Raw genomic sequence first — 21,514 nt, forward strand, 5'->3', positions numbered from 1 at the left:
TGATCATACTGAATATATTTTTCTGTAACTCGCTTTTTTAATGTTAAAATCCTGAGATTCATATGTGGGGATTCTGAGTTCATACGTTGAGACGTTGTCCATTCATTTTCACTGCCTTATAGGATTCCAGTGAATTTACCACAGTGTGATTCCAATTTATGTATCTAGTCCACTGTTGACAAACATGTGGGGATTTCTGGTTGTGAGTTTTGTTTTGTTTTGCCACCACAAACAATGCTGCTATAAAGAATGTCGGCATCATTGTTTGCTAGATTTACAATCCTAATGTATGTTAAGTGGTATTTTGCCTTAATCATATCTTTTCTAATTACTAAGGTTTCTGAAAATCTCTTCATATTTTAGTTAACTGTTAGGTTTTCTCTTCTATAATTTTTTCTTGGGATTGCTGTCCTTTTCATATTTATTTATAGGTTTTTCATGTATATTTTACGTATTTTTCCTTTTTCAGTTTTAGACATCCTGTCTCTTCCTGTTCAATTATCTGATTGTTAACTTTGTGGTATCCATTATTAAACAAAAATCCTTAATTTTGGTATAATCAAATGGATCAATTTTTTTTCCTTATGATTTCGCTTTTGTAGCTTTTGTTTAAGATGTCATTCCTGACCATGGGTTACAAAGACATTCTTATACATTTACTAATATTAGCTTTATAGGGTTGTTTTTTTGCTGAGGAAAATTAGCCCTAAGCTAACATCTGTGCCAATCTTCCTCTATTTTTTATATGTGGGTCACTGCCGTAGCATGGCTGACAAGTGGTATAGGTCTGCATCCAAGATCCAGAGCACACCCAACTTAACCACTAGGCCACAGCACTGGCCCCTTAACTTACTTTCTAGTTTTAACATAGCATTTAGGTTTCTAATGTATCTGCTGTCCACCTTTGTTATGTAGTATTACCCAGGGATCCATACAGTGAGCCAGTTTCCTCAACTGTATCATCCTTCCTTTACTGATTTGGGGCACCAGTTTTCTTTTATATTTATTTTCTATATATACAGTGCTCTGCTTCTGGGCTCTTTATGTTAGAACTTTCTATTTATTTAAGCCTTCTTTAGTGTCTTTACATGAGTTTTATTATTTTTTCCCCATAAAGGTCTTACACATATTTGTATTTTTATTCTGATGCATTTGATAATTTTTATGGTATTGTAAATGATTTTTTTAATTTACGTTTTCTAACTGTGCTGAAGTTCAGAAATGCAGTTGATTTTGTATATCGATATTGGATCTAGTAAATTCTCTTAGTAGTTCTAATTAGTTAGCAGTAGATTCTCTTGGGGTTTCTCCAAGGTGATTATATTATATATGAGTGACAATTATTTCTTCTGTTCCAATTCTTACATCTTAACACCTTTTATTTCCCTTTCTTGTCATAATGAACTGGCTAGGATTTTTTTCTGCGTCTTTTGAGGTGGGTCATTTTATTTTATTTTTAAAATCCCTTTATAGGTGAATTACACTAATTTTCTATGTAAAATCAGCTTTTTGTTCCTGGGATAAATTTAACTTGGTCATGATCTTTTCTTATACATTGGTAGGTTTGATAGGCTAATATTTTGTTTAAAATTTTTGCATACATGTTAATGAAAATATCAATATATTTTAATTTTAGAATATGTTAGGAAATACCCTCTAGGTTGTTACAAATGACATCTAGTTTCTTACGGTATAAAAATCTAATGTTAACATTTTTTATGTATCTACACAGATTAATCCAAAACTTGAAGTGATCGACTTGCAGACCCCTACTCCCCCTGTTGTAGACATCCTTTCTTTTGATTCTACCACAGTAAGTTTTCTTTGACATTTAAGATGTATTTAATTATTTGGCACAATCCATTTTCCTCAAAAAGTTTGTGAGAGAGGACATAAAAAGTGGGCTAAGTATCATAACATTTTAGCATAGAAAAAACTTTGTACAAAAAGTCGTATTTACACTGTGTCTAAATAGCCACAAGGGGGAGCAGCACCAATCTCCAGAAAAGCCTTTAATTGGAGAACGCGGAGCTCAGTCTAAGCCATGCTGACTGTCTCATCTCCTGTCAAGGTGCCACCCAGGTGACGTTCCACTTGCTGTCACAGAAGAGATTTTCTTCTGTGTTAACTGCCTTTCAGAGGCGCTAAGCTTACTTCCAGTCTTCTCTTTAGAGGCTGTGAGAAAAGCAGTCATGTCCCTTTGTTCATCCCTCCTGATGGATTATGCAGAAATTAAGAAATATTTCTAATACTTGCAGTTTTGTTTATAAAAATTACATACATATAATTTATTTACTCAGAGTATCCAAAGTCTTCAAAGATTGAGAGTTTCAGCCTTTCAATTTGAGTCTTTTCAAGGCAGGTCATTGCTGCCGTCAGTTCTACTAGCCGCAAGAACGAACAGGAGGAATGAGATGGTCTTTGGCAGCACAACTGTGATGGTGTCGGTATAGTTAAAAATTTGGGGTAAATTATTAATGCACGACCAAAAAAGAAAACAAACAAGAACCTCGACCTTATGACGTTACAAACTCTCCAATGGATCTCAAGGATTATATTTATTATAGAAGAGTTCTGCAGAGGAACTGGTCCTTCTGGAGTCTATCCTGCACCTGAAAGAACTCTAATTATTAAAGAGTCCTTTCAGTGTTAATCCCATGGCAGAGAAGACACCCAGATCACTCATGAGAGGTTCCAGTGACCAGAAATCACTGTGGGCGAACTAAGGAGCTGACTGTTGAAGGGAAGGCCCGGAATCTCTGGTGACAGCCAGGACCTCAAGCAGTCTGTGGTCTTACCTTTTACAGTGTTCACGTTTATAAAACAATCCTACTAGCATTTCTGCATTAATAGCTTACTTATGCAATTAAAAATTAACTAGACATCTAATTCTTCTCTCAGTGCTTGGATATGGTGGGTGCTCAATATGTTTGTGTTCAGTGAGTTACTCAAAAGGCATGCTGTTGAAATTTACAAATTCTGGTGAGTTGGGTTTTTGCCCCTGTAGTGAAAGGAGCCAAAGTTAGGTGGTCTTTGGCATATGCTGCCTTTTTGTGAGGTAGTCAGTAGACTAAAATTGGGTATTCTTGGCCTGGAAGATATCACAGATCATCAAAAATCTTTAGTCCACACTTTGAGATTCACTCTCCCTGCCAGAACCCTTCAAGCTTTGCAAAGCCTCCTGACCTAAGGAATCCAGATGTTCTGACAGTGTGCTATGGAGCTGGGCCTAACTGCCGCTTAGCGAGTGAGAGCAGCATGTCTGTCCCTGATGGTCATCCAGAAGTGCCAAAGTCAACTAGTTTAGTTATAGGACCCTAACTCAGGAGTATAGTGTATACAGGACATCGAGAGGACGCTTCTGTATAATAAACACATGACATGTTTGCAGTTGTGCTATGAAACAGAATAAGAAAACTAAAGAGTACAACTATCGACATAAGAGATAATATTAGGTTGAATTTTATGAAAGTGCCATTTTGTAGGCAAAAATTATCTAATATCAGTTATTTCCCATGGTTCAACCCCACATATTAAAGCATTAAGAGGAATCTACTGTTGCTTTGAGTTGTGTGCTTGATACTACATAAAAATAAAACAAAGAGGAAAACAAAAACTTGTTTGCTCTGAATTGGTTTGGGATTAGGCTAATGAAGTCCCATCTGGGTAGGTTCTTTTACAATCTGGAAGATAACTGCTTGCCTTGAGGCAAGGTATAAAGACTCCTAATCTTATTTATTTCCCAAGGCATTCTCTGAAGCATAGATGCTCTTAAAGCATGCAGATTTTTGTAAAGAATATCTCTAAAATGCTTTCCTTTAAGTTTTCAATGTGTATATCTCTCTTAGCTCATTGGTAGATAATTGGTTAGAAAATGAAAGTGAAATCACTTTAACTTGCCTACCTTCCCATTAATCTACTGGTAAGTAATTCTTAATCTGTAGTCCCCTCTGTACATTGCTTCTGCCAACAAATCAGACACAATTGTAAAGGAGATTTGTTTCCACTCTGGCATGAAGCGCAAATAAATATTTATGGTGTGAACTTTGCATATGATTATAATTTTAAAAACCCAGAGAAATATTGGAAGCCAATAAAAGCAGTGTTTAAAGGTAGTTTTGGTTTTTGTTATTGTGGTTACTGTTTGTTTTGGAGATTTGTTTGCTTGGTTTTTGTAGACTGGAAGAAAGTTTCCTTAGAAATTCATTTTATCAAGATGAGATGTAAGATTACTCTTTCAACCTTAATTTGTCAAAGTTCTTAGTAGGATCAAAGCAGATTTGTTATGGTATAAGAAATAGTTGGCTTCTTTTCCTGCTTTGACTTGATTTATTATATTCAGGATGATTTATAGATCTAAGTGTACTGATATCTACGCTCTGATGCCTTCTTACTACGGAGAAGAAATTATGACATACAGTGTAATGGTCAGTATCTTTGTGGCTTGCACTTAATGTCTCTAAGCCAGGCAAGAAATTTGATATAATATTTTGGGATCAAAATAAGCTGTTACAAATCTGCATTTTTAAAGCTTTGTTGTGAAAAATGTTTCTGTAAAGGCACATACTGGCTGTCATAGAGACATAGTTTAGAACTGTTGGTCTCAAATTCCTAAATCTTTACTCTGATTACTTTATCACCTATTATATACTGATTTTCTAGAGATTATTTAGTTCAAGATTCCGTTGAGTCTTTTAATGTTTTTGTTTATTCAGTTACAACTAGACTAGGGCTTTGTCATCAAAATTGTATGAGGGCATTTAGCATTAGCATTGACATGTGATGTGGCTACGTGGAATGTTCTAGACCCTCTCACATCCTCTCCTCCCACTCCAAAAAGAGGCAAGCAAGATAGAAATTTCTTCTGTTTCCTAATATAAAGTTGGGTTTTTTTTAAATAGTGACAATAAACAAAATTTATTTAAAATAGTCTAGGATCATTAAAATATTTTGTTATTTTTAGGTAAACTATATTCCTAAGTTTTGACATATTAATTTTGCTATAATTTGTCCTATAAATGAACAAAATGAAATAATCTTGTAGTGTTCTTCTCGTTGATTGTCAAAAGACTGGACTCTTTACTGGACAAGAACAACTGAAACAGTGTTCTTGTCTTCATTCTGGCAACTGTGCAGAACATGAATATAATGTGTATGTCTTTCTTTAGAACTAAGGACAGTATTTTAGGTCAAATTAATTCTTTACGATAAACTGAGAATTTGCGATTACATTATAGAAAAATAATCAAGGGTCTGCAGTCTTTTGTTGCTCCATCAAATGTTTAAAGTTGTGCTGCATGAAGGCATTACATGAGCTGCTGAAGAGGATGTCAGACTGGCTGCCTGACCTCGAGAAACTTACAACCTAGCGAGATACAAATAACAATATAAGAAAGAAATGACAGTTTCAATATACTAGATGCCAGGTATACGTGATTTTTAAATTGGTGTTAGTGGGTTTAGTATTTGGAACAGATCATTAATGGGGTAGTGGAAACTAGAGACTTCTCTAGAAGAAAACTTCTGACCAGTTCTTGACCTAACCAGAGGTGGGTAGGATTTTGATAGGACATTCCAGGTGGGGAAAGATAGGTATAAGTAGATGCCTCAAAAGTAATTGAAGAGATGTACCATGGTAATAAAAGTGTCAGTCTAGTTTGGGGTCTTTCAGTTGTCTAACTCTATGGATAGAGATGTGGTCGAATGCCAGGAGTACACCCACTCACACACATCTGTCTCTCTCACTCAGTATGTATCCTATGCCATTCACTGTTCTTGACTTTAGAAAAAATGAGCAAAACAATACCTGCCATGGAGAAGCCTACGTTCTACATTCTAGTAGGGGAGAGAAGCAATTCACAGATAAAACAAATCGACTGTAGAGCATAGTGGACTGAAAAAAATGCAAAGGTGAAAAAAGCAGTGAAGGCAGATGGGAAGAGAGATGCATTTTAGGTTGTATGTCGAGGACATGAGTCACAGGAAAGGTAACTTTGAGTAAAGAATTGAAGGAATGAAGGGAACAGGTATGCGAATATCTGGGAAGGGCACTCCAGGCACTAGGAGCAGTGCCTGAAGGCCAGAAGGAAGGAGAAGGAGGGTTTCCTTCAGAGGAGGGACATGATCTGACTTAAGTTTTAACAGGTTCTCTGGCTACTGTGTTGAGAATCAGCCAGCGGTGTTGGTGGAGGGGAGCAAGAAGACTGGTTAGGAAGCTAATCCAACAGGAGGCAATAGTCGCTTGATCCAGGGTGGTAGCAGAGGAGGTAGTGATAAGTGATCGGATTTTGGATATATTTTGAAGGCAGAGCCAAGAGGATTTCCTGACAGATTGAATGTCGGCTGTGGGGTTCGCTGTCTCTTTTGCCCAGGTACAGTAAGGTGTACCCCTGAGTCATCTCAGGGTAGCTGAGATCATCTCCTGGCTCTGCATCATTTTGCCAGAGGGGTTGCTAAGAGAAAAAAGAACCGATCCTCTTTTCTAGGATCAGGAAAGGGATCAGTTGAATCAATGCAAGAGATGCTCTCCTGTTTCTGTGACTTTGGGAAGCTCAGTGGTAAAACACACTCTTCCTTCCTAGATGTCATTTAGATTTGCATTTTTCAGGAAAGTGCATTGTTTTTCTTTTTGGAAAGATTTTCTCATCAGCCTATTTTTAGGAAGAAAAAGATTACACACTTTCATGAAGATTGTCATATGGATATGCTGTCTGAAAAATATTAATGTATTGACAAAATATATGGACATACAAAGAGTAAACTTGCAGATACAGAGAGAATATTTCCATGGATGTTGTGGCAACAGTTCATCCTGGTTACTAGACAACATTGCGTAACTGCTTCAGAGTTATTCCAGTTCCTAACTGCTTATGTAAGCAAAGATTTGGAAAGACTTACTTGAAAGAACACAGTGTATGCAAACCTAAATGTCTCAAAACTAAAATTTATGACTTTGGAGTATAAAATGGTAATATGCACTTTATTGTCCTCAGATTCCTCCTTTACTTTTCCAGGAAAATCAGTAAAAATCGTGTTGCACAAACCTCCTGCTTTCTCTACTTTTCTATATGCTAACATTCCTGGATTTACATATAAACAGCTTCTAAATTTGGAGATAGCTGAAGTCCTTAATTTTAAGCTTTTAACTTTGCAACACTTTATAAGGTGGGGCTTGATTTGTAAGTTTAGTGCCTGTGATTCCTGAAACTAGATATGTTTGTGACTTTGTTGCTGCTTACTAAGCTTTAGGAAGCAGACATTTTTATGGTACCTGAGGGCATTGGTTCTGGGGCCTGCGGTGTCTTTCTCCTGCCCCTACTCACAGAGTTGAGAGGAAATGAGCATCGGCATGTGTAGAATCTGTCTCTGGACTCACTAGCTGGTGCCCTCCGCAATTTGTCCTCATTTTATTAAAAGACTTTTAGTTTTAATTTTGAATATGTCAAGTGGGATACAGTAATTGTTTTAATCCAACAACTCAAAAAGTTAAGTGTAACTCTAAGATACTTAGTAGGAGTAAAAGGGGGAATTCTTATCAGGGCTGAGAAATAATTTAAATGCGTTGCCCTTTGAAATTGTAAGAAATGTAGTAATTAAATTGTTGAAGGCATTTCAAAAATAAGACACACATGGTAGTCAACAGAAGTAAATGAGGAAAAATACACCATTTTCATAGATCTCTTAGCACTTAGAAATAGGAAACACAACATTTCTATTTTTTTCAGGTACAAGTTATTTTAGAGATAGGAAAGAAAATATGAGAGTTGAGAAGAGACTATTTCCAAATTAGTTGTATGTTTGCTTTTGAAGTACATCATGACCCATGTGTTATAAAAACTACTAACAGTTGTGAACGTGATAGCTGACCTTTAAAAAAAATGTGTTTTGGGGTTGTAAAAAAAAAATGAAATGCCCAACTAAAACTTTTTGGTCTGTTAAAGGAACATCGCTTTTTTTTTTTTTTTTTAGAAGACAGAGGTCTAGAAATCTGTAAAATTTACTAAGATGGTACCACTATAAAAAGAGATTGATAGTGTAGGTCAGAGACTTTCTTTTTTTTCCTCCAAATAAAATACGTTTTTTAATAAAAATCATAATAATCACTAAGTCCCAAGGGTTTGATTTAGCTGCACTGAAAATTTACTAGTTTGAACTTCATTCCCTTTAAGTTTCAAGGTCACAGGGAAAGAAAGCTTACGTTAACAAATGTTTCCTTTTAACAAAAATTTTATTCTAATTAAGTTTTTTAAAATAGCCCTAGTTAGATAAAACTTTATGCAGTGAAACTGGTCTTTATCCCTGTTGGCAGAAGTGATTTAGGACTTGAACTTTTCTATATGAAATGTAAAAAAACGAAAGAAAGAAAGAAAAAAGAGACTCTACAAAAGGATTTTATAAAACCCACTATTTGGGAGCCCAACCAAGTAAATACTTTTTAGAATTTCCTTTAGAAAATGTGCACATTTCTGGGAATTGGAGGTGTTGGAGTTCCAGGTATTATTTCTGCCCTCCAACTTGCTGAGATGCTGTCTCTCTAAACTGTGACTCCTCACTGTGCGGTGACACGGACAGTCCCAGGCCTGGGAATCCAAGCCGCATCCTCAGTTCCCACAGCTGAGACGGAGGCATGCTGAAAATGCCCGACAGCTCTCAGCCCACACATCCAGTAACAACTGGTTCCTTCCTCTTCCTGTGGAAGAGCAACATCCTCTGAGATGAGAAGAAGTGCACCCTGAGGAATGCAAGAACAGCAGTGAGCTTTTCACACAGGAAATTACTACAGTAGCACTCTGAGAAGTGCTTGTCTCCTGGACTGTCAGCCCCTAACAAGCTTCCTGCTGACCTACAGCACGGTTTACTAAGGAGCGAAATGCCATTTGTGGGTCTGTGGGAGTTTCACGGAAAATAGTGAACTTGGCCTTCAGCTGCTCTGTACATCTATACCCATCTGGTTTTGAGTTATTTGGTGCTGCTTACACAGTGAAGCTAGTTGGCTTTGCTCCTTTCTTTATTTAGCCACTTGACAGCTAATTATTTGGTAGAAGCAGTCAGCAAGTCTGCTAATGTGATTTTTTCAGTCAGTTCTTTGTGCTTTATGAAGTCAGAGTATGTAAAATATGTGAGGGCTTCAGAGAGATTAAAAGCCTCCTAATCCAAGTGGACTGGCTGCGAAGGCCCAGGGCTGGTCCTGGCTGAGTTCTTTCGGGGTCTTTCAGTTTCCTTCCTTTTACGTTCTGAGATAGGCATCAGCAGAAGAGATTGTGCTGTGTGCAGTCATACATCCTCAAACACGCATAAAACTTTGTTGCTTAAACCAACCAACCAACCCCTATCACTGAAATTTCAAATTGACTCGAATTGATTTTTACAACTGGATGATGTTCTAGTATAATTTGACCTTCTATTTTTTTCTCTTTTTAAATTTCTACAGTGTTGTCTTTCTCCTTTGCCTGAGATAGTGATGGCAATGCAAAGCCCAGCTTTTATGTCATATGTATTTTTAAAATTGCTTGCCAAATCACTACAGAATTTTGGTAGGTTTCAATGTTTATTGTGGCAGAATTCTTTTACTTGTCATGTATTTGTCTGGATTACTTTTCCGAAGGACATAAGAGTTTCTTGTTGTTTTAAGTTGAGAGGGGGATGGAGAAGGAATGCCAGGCATTTCCTCTTCCTTTTCAGAATGTCTTTTTAATGAACATTCCTCTTCCCTCCTGTGGACAAACTGTCTCAACCCAGGAGAGGCTGTGTCTAGTTTCTAATAATCCACCCTCTTTCCTTTGTACCTGCAGCCCTGGAGAGGTAGTTGCTTCGTGTGTGTATTATTTCTTCTCACCTCTGTGCTCACTTTTAGCCGTTACAGACTTCCAAACCTGTTCACCCAGTTCCCTGTGTTGAATTCTCTCTGTTAAAATAACTGTTGTGGTTTCTGTTTTCCTGCTGGATCCTGAGTGATCATCCTAAGGATCCTAAATCATCCTAAAGAAATAATACATACAGGCATACTTTGGAGATATTGTGGGTTTGATTCCAAACCACTGTGATAAAGCAAATATCACAATAAAGTGAGTCACGCTAATTTTTTGGCTTTCTGGTGCATATAAAAGTTATGTTTACACTATACTGTAGTCTATTAAGTGTGCAATGACTTTGTCTAATAAAAACAATGTACGTACATTGTTAACTTAAAATTAATTAATTTAAAAACACTTTATTGCTAAAAAATGCTAACCATCATCTGAGCTATCAGCAAATCATAATCTTTTTGCTGGTGGAGGGTCTTGTAAAAAAACAGACTATCTGCAAAGTGCAATAAAGCAAAGCACAATGAAATGAGCTATGCCTGTACTCTCAATGACTTCAAGGATTTTTACTTTATTATTTATAATGACAAAAAAATGGACACAGGGGCCAGTCTGGTGGCTTAGTGGTTAGATTCATGTGCTCCGCTTTGGTGGCCTGGTGTTCATGGGTTCAGATCCCAAGTGCAGACCTACACACCACTCATCAAGCCATGTTCTGGTGATATCCCACATACAAAATAGAGGAATATTGGCAACAGATGTTAGCTCATGGCCAATCTTCCTCACCAAAAAGACAGAAAGAAAGAAAAAAAGGACACAAATCAAATGTCCTTTAAGAAAGTATTAGTTAAATAAAAGTTTAGTGTATCAATAGATGGAATATTATATAGCCATGCATGTTTAACAACAACTAAATGCAGTGGGATTCTGGATTTGATCCTGGATCGCTGGAAAAACTGTTATATAGAACAATATTAAGATAATTGGCAAAAGTTGAATGTGGGCTGAATATTAGATAATAGAATCAATGCCAGATTTCCTGATTTTCATAATCAAACTGTGGTTATGTATGAGTGTGGTCTTATCTTTAGGAAATATCCACTATGGTAATTAAGGTAAAAGGGCATAGTGGCTAGAACTTCTCCCAAAAGATTCGGAAAAAAAATTACCAGATAGATAATGATATAGCAGATGTGGCAAAATGTCAACAATTGGGCAAATCTGGATGAAAGGTATATGAGAGTCCTTTTTATTATTCTCGCAACTTCTTTGTAAGTTTGAAGTTATTTTAGAGTAAAAGTTAAAAATCATATATATAGGGAAGTATGATTTTTGTTTTTTTAAAAATGCTTTTAAATATGATTTTTGTTTTTTAACTTTTTATTAATGCTCTTCATCAAGTGAAGAAAGTATGTAACAAGCAATATCATTCTGATTTTGTCAAGGGAAAGAAATGTGTTTATCCATTCAACAACATTCTTTCTGAGTGTCTTGTGTATATCATATACTAACCTGGGCCTTGGAATTTGCCCAAGGTCATGCAGCCAGTAAGGAACAAAGCAGGCTTTTGAACTCTGTCTAGAGTGTGCTTTTAACCACTTTGGAGTGTGAATGTATATGTTTCTAAAGCAGTAACTTTCCTGATTATACAAAGAATGAATAATAGTCAAAAAAAAAATGAGAAAACACACATACACCCTCACACAAAATACAAGAAACAAAATATTACCTGGAAACAACCATTGTTAACCGTTGAAGTGTAGTCTCCCAGGAATAGGCTGTGGTTATTGGAACCTAGGAGTTTGGAGAAGAGGCTCTGCCCTCCAGCTTCAGGAGCGCAGAGGACAGACCCTATGAAGCTGGACCCAGACCTCTGAGGGGCACCAGGCAGCTGGTGCTGGTATATCTGCAGTGCTTCAGAGCTGTTGCCGAGAAGACACTGACAGGAACAGCAAGCAAACAGGGAAGAGTAGGTCTCTTCTGTCACTGAGAGCCTCTGGGCTTCCTCTTGTGCCTCCTGTTCACAGAGCCTAACAGGGAGCCAAGCAGCAAGAGACAATGTAGTTTGCAGAGCCCCAGTCTCAGCACCACAAAACAGAGTTTAGAAGGGTGGATTTGGAACCAAGAAACATTTTCTATAGAAGAAATTACTGAATTAAAGGATAGGAACTTTTTTTTTTAAGTAGAAAATGATGTAATTTTATTTTTGCTTTGGCTGGGAAAGATTTACCCTGAGTGAACATCTGTTGCCAATCTTCCTTGTTTTCTTCTCCCCAAAGCCCCAGCACATAGTTGTATAGTCTACTTTTAAGTCTTTCTAGTTCTTCTATGTGAGCCACTGCCACAGCATGGCTGCTGACAGACCAGTGGTGTGGTTCCACGCCCAGGAACTGAACCCAGGCCGCCAAAGCGGAGTGCGCTGAACTTTAACCACTAGGCCATCAGGGCTGGCTCAAGGATAGAAACTTTTAAAAAGACCTTTATAAGGCAAATTCACTTTAGAACATGTATATAAACTTGGATTCCCACTAGTAATATATGGAAGTGCCTATTTCCTACACTTTAAAATGTATATATTAGGTGTTATATTTGTTTAATTGTTATTTAATTTTTTAAAAGCCTTTAAAATGTAATATGCAAGAAATGTTAATTTCTATTTTTTTAGCAACTTGGGAAATTTTTTTAAATATTTATTTTAACAAAAATTGAATATGTTTAAGGTATACAACATGATGTTTTGATATATGTTTACATTGTGAAGTGAGTACCACAATAAAAGTAATTAACATATCCATCACCTCTCATAGTTACCTTTTTTGTGTACTAAGAACAGTGACTTGTGAGTTTTGACTTATTTTCATGATTTCTGTTCATCTGTATTTCTGAGAATTGCCTATTTGTATTCTTTACTCATTTTTCTATTGCTTTGTTCATTTTAAAATTGATCTACATCATTTTAATTAACAAGATTGACCCCCTTTACCATATGCTACAAATATGTTGTCTTTGTCATTTCCCTTTGAATTTTATTTCTGATTGTTGATAGGTTTAGTTGCATTAATTTCTTGAAAAGTATTATTATTTTAATTTTATGATTTCTTTGGTGTCTGTGCAAAGGAAAGTCGCTCCCTACTCCCCAAATATATCACCAGCTACTCTTCTTAAAGTTTTATTTTTGACAATTACATCTTAAATTCTAGATGAATTAATTTTAGTTATGAGGTTCAGATTTATAGTTAAAGTGTCCTCAATTTGTATTCTTTCTTTCCTCATTAATTTGAATTACCTCCTTAAAATACTAAATTCTTATATACTTATGTTTGTTTGGAGACTTTATCTTCTGTCTTATTGATCTGCTTGTTCTTGATCCTTTATCATACCTTTTTAATTATTGCAGCTTTAAAATATTTCTTTAAAATATACCGCACAGTTTTTTCCTTCAAAAATTTCTTGGCTATTCTTGCCTATTATTTGTTCATATGAACTTCAGAATTATTTTGTCAGTTTTCCAAAAACACCCCATTGGAATGTTGACAGGCATTGCATTAGATTTATAAAATAACGATGAGAATTGCCAACGTTGCCGTCTTGTGTTTGCTCATCTAGGAATGTGGTATTACAGACAAGTATTTTAAAATTTCACTGAATCCACTTTAGGAGCATTCTCGTTACATGCCTGTGGTTTCCATAAAAATAGTCACCATTTTTCTTGTACTACTAAGCGTTTTACCTTCTTATTAAGGATGCTCATACTAAGGATCCTCAATACTAAGGATCCACAAATTAGCTTAAAGAGGTAAGGTAATTTGCCCAAAGTCACACCAACCAGGGAGTGATGGAAGCAAGCTGGGGCCAAGATTGGACTAAGGTCAGAGCCCAAAATACAAACCCTATACCATGTGCTCCCCAAATAGTTGAGATGCCCAGACCACATGCCTTGTCATTCTGAATCCTGGTTTTAACTTCCTTGTTATCAACATGACTTAACCTAAGTAAATATTTCTTCACCATAGTATAATATAGTAGCCAAGCAGGCCTGATCAGTATCTCTGTTTGAAAAATAAGGACAGGTATTGAGGTCTTCCGGTCTCAGAACTTATGGGGAAATAGGCCCTAGAATCCATGCTTGTAAGTAATTGGTTGTGGAGGCTACTGTGGGATTTTATACATTGCCTGTTCTCACTTGCTGAGGACTTAAATCCTTAGCATGTACCAGACTTTCGTGAGCACAGATCCTTAACTTAGTATTCGAATCCTCATCAAAAAGAATTATGTTTAAGATACACTTGCCTCTTACTGATTCTCCAGAAGGTGTGCCATATGGTGTGCTCGGCATAGGTTATTCAAGCCTCGTTGTGTGGATACAGCTTCCTGATATGAATAGTTATTTGAGTCTATTTCATCACGATATAGTGACTTTACCTCCTGGGCAGGGCTGTGTTGTTACTTTTGTTTTACTGCTCCCCTCAGGCCCCCAACCTCACCCTGTCACCAATTTTCGTTTTTGTTTGTTTTTTAAGAATGGATATTCTTTGTGGTGAGAATCGTGTGTGCATAAGCTTTGGTGGTGTTATTGCTGCTAGTTCTGGTATGTGCAGGTATTATTTCCTTTGTGGAATAGATGATAACATCAGTTTCATCAGATTTGGTTACAGTGTGCTTTTTATAAAGTGAATTCTATTTTCCATTGACTTATTTTTAAGCAGAGCTATGTTTTCTTGGTAGACATCCTCAGTTTATTGGGCTGGAAATCTGTGGGCAAGGCTCAAAAGCATGCCCAAGCCCATAACATTTTGGGTTTTTTCCTGGTGATTTGAGGCACTTTTACAGGTATTGTGCCTATTTGCAGACTCCAGGCCGTCTCCTCCCTCCTTTCTTTCTCTCTTGCTGTTATTATTGCTCAGATCATGAGTACCCACGGTTCCAAGGGACCCAGTCCTTCTGTGTCCACTGCTTCTCAGACTCAGTGAGTGTCTCTTCTTTGAGAACGACTGTTTCACCCTGTAGGTGGAACTTTCAGACATTGCATAGATCACTTGGACGGTTCTTCTGCTTGAAGCTTCAGGTTTAGTAAAACGGGTCTGTGCCATACTTTGTCCATTTTCTAAGGCTGATGTTATATAAAATAAATTCATCTTAAATGATATCTAGCATCAGGCAAATTACCGTGCTGAGTAAATGTTATTCTAACTTCAGAAATGTGCGTTTGGGAGTAATAACTAATAATTTAATGAAATTTCAAGATGACAAATAATTAAAATAATTACTTATTTTAAACAGAACTGGAAATGCATTATTAAGATAAAGTGAAGACAATTGTGTGCTTTGGGAAATTGGTTGAAAATTTGAAATATTTGACTAAGAAATGTACTCTCCCAAATTTGTACTTTCAGAAAATTCTGTGTACTTTTTGTACAATTCAGCACACAGTAAAATTACTGAAAAATTGCAAGATGTTAATGCTGTTTAAAAAGTTATGTTCTTTTTCAAAAAATCATTTAGATACATAAGTGTTCTGTGAATTAGGAATGCCATAAAACTATGACTGTTTTACATTTTGGGCATTAATGTATCAGAGGGTCACACTCTTTTTCTCTCACCTCCAGGATAAAGTCTTTTTCTGATATACAATTAAATGACATGAAAATAAGCAAATCTGATTATGTTTGAAAAAATGTCACCCATTTTTTAGACTGAGTATGATAATAGGGTTTCCAAACAGAATGGAGAAAAAAATTTTTTTAATTTCAAAAAATTCTCTTCCCTTGGCAGTGGCGGGTGGGCACAGGGGGTGAAGGGGAGCACCTGTGTGGTGACAGATAAGAAATAATGTACAACTGAAATTTCACAATGATGCAAACTATTATGAACTCAAATAAAAAAAATTCTCTGCCCTTAAGTGTATTTAAAACTTTTTGTGTAGAGAGCAACACTTTTCTCTAAAGTGTTATATTATTAATATTTTAATCAAAGGTTAAGATTTTTTTATTTCTGCTATAGGTAGTATGACTATTTTTATGTACTTGTTAGTTAAGAGAAATGACGTTCATGGAGTTGACATCTCAAATGATGTTTTATTTGTTTATTTTTAGTTTGTGTTCTGGCTCTCTTTCCAGGCAGTTCTCTTGGCAACAGTAGCGTTGCTTCTGCCTGCCGTGTGTTTTATGCAATTAATCTCTTCCATTATAGTCCCCATCATAACTTACTTCATGCAAATGTTCTAGCTCTTGCATCCAGCCATTAACTTGTATAATTTTTCCTACAGTATTTTTAGTTGAAATTTTTTTCCTAAACGTAAGAAAACATTAATTTTATGAGCATCTAGGCAGTGAATTTTGAATGGAAAAAAGTCAGAGTGTACTAAAAGTTTTTGTCTTTTCCTCCTGCCTCTACCCCTCCTGCCACCATTCCTCACACCAGCATGGGAGATCTGGGTTGGCCACAGTAACTAGGATTTGAAAAGAGGATTTTTTTTTCCCTCTGCTTCTTATATCCTGGCACAAGAGAGTCTGGAGTACTGGTAGACTGTGCATGGAGCCTGTGGCTAGTCGGCTTGCTCGAGTAGAAAGGCAGTACCTATGGAATCACTTACTCTCCGGCCACCACTCTGCAGCCCCCAGATGAGTGAATCTTGGCAGGAGTGGAAAATCTCTCAGAGTCCTAACCACAGGTGAGCTGGATTTCTGTAGGAGCTGAGCTCAGGCCGGTGAACCTTGTGGTGTTAGCATCATGAAGGGAAGTGACTCGGCCTAAGTCAGGGGCTGGCTCCACAGACGTTATTCATTCATTCCTCAAAAATGAATGTGCCAGGCACTGGGTAGGAGCTGCGAGTTGGAGGAAGGATGGGTGTGGGTTAAAATGATGAGCGAAAGTCATCATGGAGAGTTACATGGTACACTGAGAGTATGAATTGGGGGCGTTTGACTGAATCAGGAGTGTGGGTGAGGTGGACTCAGAAAAAGTTTCCCTGAAAAAGACGTTTGAGCTGAGATCTAAAACCTTGCTCTTCAAAATGTGGCCTGTGAGTGGTTTGCTCGAGCATCACATGGGAGCTTATTAGAAATGCATATTCTCAAGTCCCACTCAGACTTACTGAATCAGACTCTACAGTTTAATAAGATCCGCAGGTGATTTGTGTGTACATTGAAGTTTGAGAAGTGCTGATCTAAAGCTTCAGGAGGAGCTGAAGTGACAGGATTAGGCCGGTTGAAGTGTTCTAGGCAGAGTAAAGACTGTCTTATGGGGAGCTTGCTATGCTCTAGGGACTGAAAGGAGGGCTGGAGCCCAGGGATGGGGTAGGAGAATGTGGTGTCATGCAGCCAAGAGAGGAGTCTTTCAAGAGGATGGGAGGGGTCAACATTGCTGAAAGCCAAGAGGGGGATTGAAAAATGTTTGATGAATTTAGGAAAGATTTTCAGTTCCTTTTTGGAGAGGTTTTTGGAGTAATACAGTGCAAGCCAGTATGAAGTGAGTTGAACAGTGAGTGGAGGGAGAGGGGTAAGCAAAAAAGATAGCTGGAATAGGTTGTGCTTTCTTTTATTCATTACATTTGCTGAGTGTCTGCTGTATACCAAGCAGTGAGAAGGGATATATGCCTAAATTGCTGTGAGAGTACATCTGTGAACTGATTAAATAGGAAGTGTATGTGAGTGCACGCACACACAAGAAAATTAGGACAGGACACAGAAAAGTTATTCAGAGATACCTTCCCAGAAGGGGTTGATACTTGAGCAGATTCTTTAAGAATTTGCCTGATAATAAGAGGAGCAAGGACACAGCTCAGCATGTGCGGAGGCAGGAAGGCTTGAGAGGGAAGAGCGAATTCAGGGGACGGTAGACATTTCTGGTGGGCTACAGACTTGGATAGGGTTGAGGGATTGCAGGACATGAGGCAGGAGGGCGAAGATGAAGCTGGATCATAAATGACCTTGAATGCCATTTGAAGGTGTTTGGATTCACCAAGAATTGTAGGAGGACCAGTGAAGGATTTTAAGCAGAAGAGTGAGCAAATTCGAGTTTCAGAACAGTTAGTCTGGAAATGTGATCAAGGAGGGGTTGGAGGGAGTTGAGAATGGCAGCATGGAAAATTAGGAGGCAGTTGCAGTGGTAATGCAGAGAGGAGGTGAGGAGAGCTCCTCTAGAGCAGTAGCATAGGAATGAAGAAGAGGAGACTGATCCATGAGTTATTGAGAAGAAAGAGTTAAAAAGTTCTGTTCACTGATGGGACATGGGAGGAGAGTGAGGAGTCTAGAGTATCTCCCAAATGTGGGGCTGCTGGGTGGATGATGGCACTGCTTATCAAGAGACGAAAGAGACAGGGCTTGGATATAGTGTCTAGTCCAGAAATATACATTTGAGCATCTTTAATTGATCAATTGAGCCATGAGGTTCCATGGGACTATTCTTAAACTGCAGCTGCATAATAAGTATGGTAATGATTATGATAAACGGATTGGCATTCATCTCATCTCATTCATCAGGAGGGATCATTGAAGACTTTTGTTTGAATAACACTGGTTATTTAGTAAATGCTGTGACTGAAATGTGAAACAGATAAAACTGGTTACGTTTAAAGGCTGTAGGTAGCGACATGCTTTAGTGTTGTCGCCGCTTCCTCTTTAAGAACTTCCTGCTTGGGGCCGCCTGGTGGCATAGCGGTTAAGTTCGAGCGTTCTGCTTTGGTGGCCCAGGGATCACTGGTTTGGTGCAGGTGTGGACCTACGCACTGCTTGTCGAGCCATGCTGTGGCAGGCGTCCCACATATAAAATAGAGGAAGATGGGCATGGATGTTAGCACAGCGCCACTCTTCCTCAGCAAAAAGAGGAGGATTGGTGGCAGATGTTAGCTCAGGGCTAATCTTCCTCAAAAAACAAAAACAAAAACAAAAACTTCCTGCTTACTCCTCCACGTGCATGTGTGTATAGATAAGTTTTCATGATTTCAACCACTGTTTTGACAAAGCTATAGAATCTAGTTCGTATTCTCTTTTACTCATGGCTTCAATGAAAAGTACTTTTGGATTTTATGGTAGTATTTGAATGTTATTTCTCCTACACTATTTTTCCCCCATGGTGATTAGTAAAAAAAAAGAAAATCTTTTATAAGCAGTCATTATTTTTATTGTCTTTGGTTTCTGAGTTTCTTCCACCAGCAAAATAAGAAAGGAAGAAAACACCCACACCTTTCTACACACAAAAATGTAGGAAAGAAAAATAGAGTATCTTATTAAACAGTATACTGTTGTTTATAATGAAGTATTTGTTACTGATACTCTACTCATAGGCCATTCTCCCTGGAGATTTTATGCCATAATTTTTCAGCTATGTCCAGTTATAGAATCTTCATCAGGGGGTTAAATATTTAAGATGAGATTCATAGATTTAAATGTTTAACGTTACATTGGCTTCCCGTATTATTGTTAGGAAACCATTTTTAATCCATTAAAATGATGAGACCAGAATTTTTAAATAGATGTTGGATCTTTGTCTACTAAATATTTTTTTAAGTGTTATAGGAGCTCCTCTTTACTTGCTAGATGGGATGCTCCTCTATTGGTGAATCATTTAATAAAGCCAGTTAAATCTGTAAAATTTATGTGGTTGAATTTTTATTTAAAAAAAGTGTTATAAGCATTTTTCAGACAGCTGCCTGAAAACAGAAACCTTTTTTTCTTTTTAAAATTACGTCTGGAAATGTCATAATTTTTTTTTTTGGTTTTGTTAAACAGTGATTTCATTTTAAATGTTTATTCAGCATATTCTTTGTTCATTTACTACTCGGTTAACATTTATTTAATGTGGTTCACTCATTTATTTATTGAACTGTCACCTGCCCTTAAATAGCTTCTTATTTGATTTGAGAAACTAGTCATATAGACTGGAATTTTTAAAAACTTGGAATATAAGGGATAGAGAAATATCTTTAATTCAACAAGTTGTATTAGTTACTTTATGTGTGCCTGACACATGGAGGTACTCAGCATGTTGTTGATTGTCCGAAAGCAGGTAGGCTACGGCTTCTGCCTTCTAGAAAGGTGCAATTTAGATTTTAGTAGAGTCGGGGGAGGACGTGGTATGATATTGACAATGACAGGTAATTAAATACCAACTATAGATTAAATTCTTTACCTGTATTCTCACAACAACCTTATAATGTAGCCCAGTATTATTTTCTCTATTTTACAGATGAGGAAACAAAGACTTAGACAGGTCAAGTGATTTGTCCAAGGTCACACAGTTAATACACAGAAGAGACAGGATCAAACCCAAGTCTGTGTGGCTTGATGTCCCATTCATAGAGCCACCATATTAGATGCTAGCATAAATAATTATATGATATCACTAATAGCAGAAATGCAAGGAAAAATTGATAATTGCCTTAAGAAGCAATATTAAATTTTTATAGAGATTTAGAGGAGGGGTAAATTGCGTCTATTTGGGGAGGATGAGAAAAGACTTCATTATTTTGCAAATGCAAATTAAAGTCAACAAATACACTGTGTATACTGAGTTCACATAGAAAGCTTTCACTCTGTTTTTTGAATGGTTTAATGAATAATAAACAGACAGAAGGGTGGTTCTCAATACCTAGCTGTGAATACACTTTACTGTTAGAATCACAGTTATCATTAACCCTACTAGAATGTTCACATTATGCTAGATGGTGAACAGAACAATAAATAAATATAATATTTTCCCTCTAAACAATGTTCTGTAAAGCTTGCCAGTTTTCTGAATGTAGCTTTGTTAAATGACTGGATGAATTCCTGCCTTGAAATTGCCTCTTCATAGTATTAAAACAAATACAGTAAGAAAGCTAAAGTACTATTCAAGTGAGCAAAGCATGATTTACTTTGTGTGTGCAATTTAAAAAAATTATCTCATGACTTTTAACACACAGCTCACTTCTATTGAATCTGTCACTTGAAGAGTTTTGAGAAACAGAAAATAGGCCTGTAAGAAAGGCCAAAGAATGGCATTATTTATCTCAGAAGCAAGCCCAGGAAATAATTTTTCAAAAATGTATTCTAAATAATGCTTCTGATTCTGTAATAATTGTATGTTTCATGAAAATAATAAGGATAGTTATTTAAGACATAATTTGACATGTCGATGTGGTTGGCTTTCTGTATACATTATTATGATACTAAAGTGGTGGGCGTGTGTGTGTTTTACAGCACAGATACTAAAATTGAGATGATGCAGAGAATACTAGAGTGGCCTCCATGTGAGGGAAACATGAAATTTGTAAAACATCACATGGTTTTTGGAATTCCATGTTTATAGATAGGGAGGCTCAATGTCCTAAAGATGTTAGTTCTCCCTAAATAAATCTACAAATTCAAGGCAATTCCAATAAACATCCCAGGGAGATTTTTAATGAAACTTAAGGAGTTGATTTTAAAGCTTATATGGAAAAGCAAACAGCCAAAAATAGCCAGGACAATTTTGAAGAAATTTGAAGGTTGGGGACTAATTAAGCTCTAAGTGTAGTATGGTTACAGGGAAAGACAGAGCCCACGATGGAGAGCACATCAGCAGCCTGCAGAAGATGTAGAGGCTTGGTACGTGGAAGGCCTGGCTTTGCAGACCCTTGAAGATGGCCTAGTCACTAAATGGGCTGTTTAATAAGTGCTGCTGGGGCAACCAGCTATATGGAAAAAAATAAAATTATGTTCTTACTTTTAACCACAAACAAAATCAATACCAGA

At 37.0% G+C, this 21,514-nt stretch overlaps 1 protein-coding gene across 5 annotated transcripts in view; it reads left to right on the forward strand.

Annotated features, from left to right (window-relative positions):
• The window catches only part of POC1B (POC1 centriolar protein B), a 91,962-nt gene that overhangs the window by 53,208 nt on the left and 17,240 nt on the right, over window positions 1-21,514 (forward strand). For all 5 annotated transcript variants that reach the window (XM_046646241.1, XM_046646243.1, XM_046646242.1 and 2 more), the window contains one exon: window positions 1,733-1,813. In XM_046646241.1, coding sequence (XP_046502197.1) covers window positions 1,733-1,813 — 81 coding nt within the window. The remainder of the gene's footprint in view (window positions 1-1,732; window positions 1,814-21,514) is intronic.

This window comes from Equus quagga, chromosome 19 (genome assembly GCF_021613505.1).
Source record: "Equus quagga isolate Etosha38 chromosome 19, UCLA_HA_Equagga_1.0, whole genome shotgun sequence".
Lineage (NCBI taxonomy): Eukaryota > Metazoa > Chordata > Mammalia > Perissodactyla > Equidae > Equus > Equus quagga.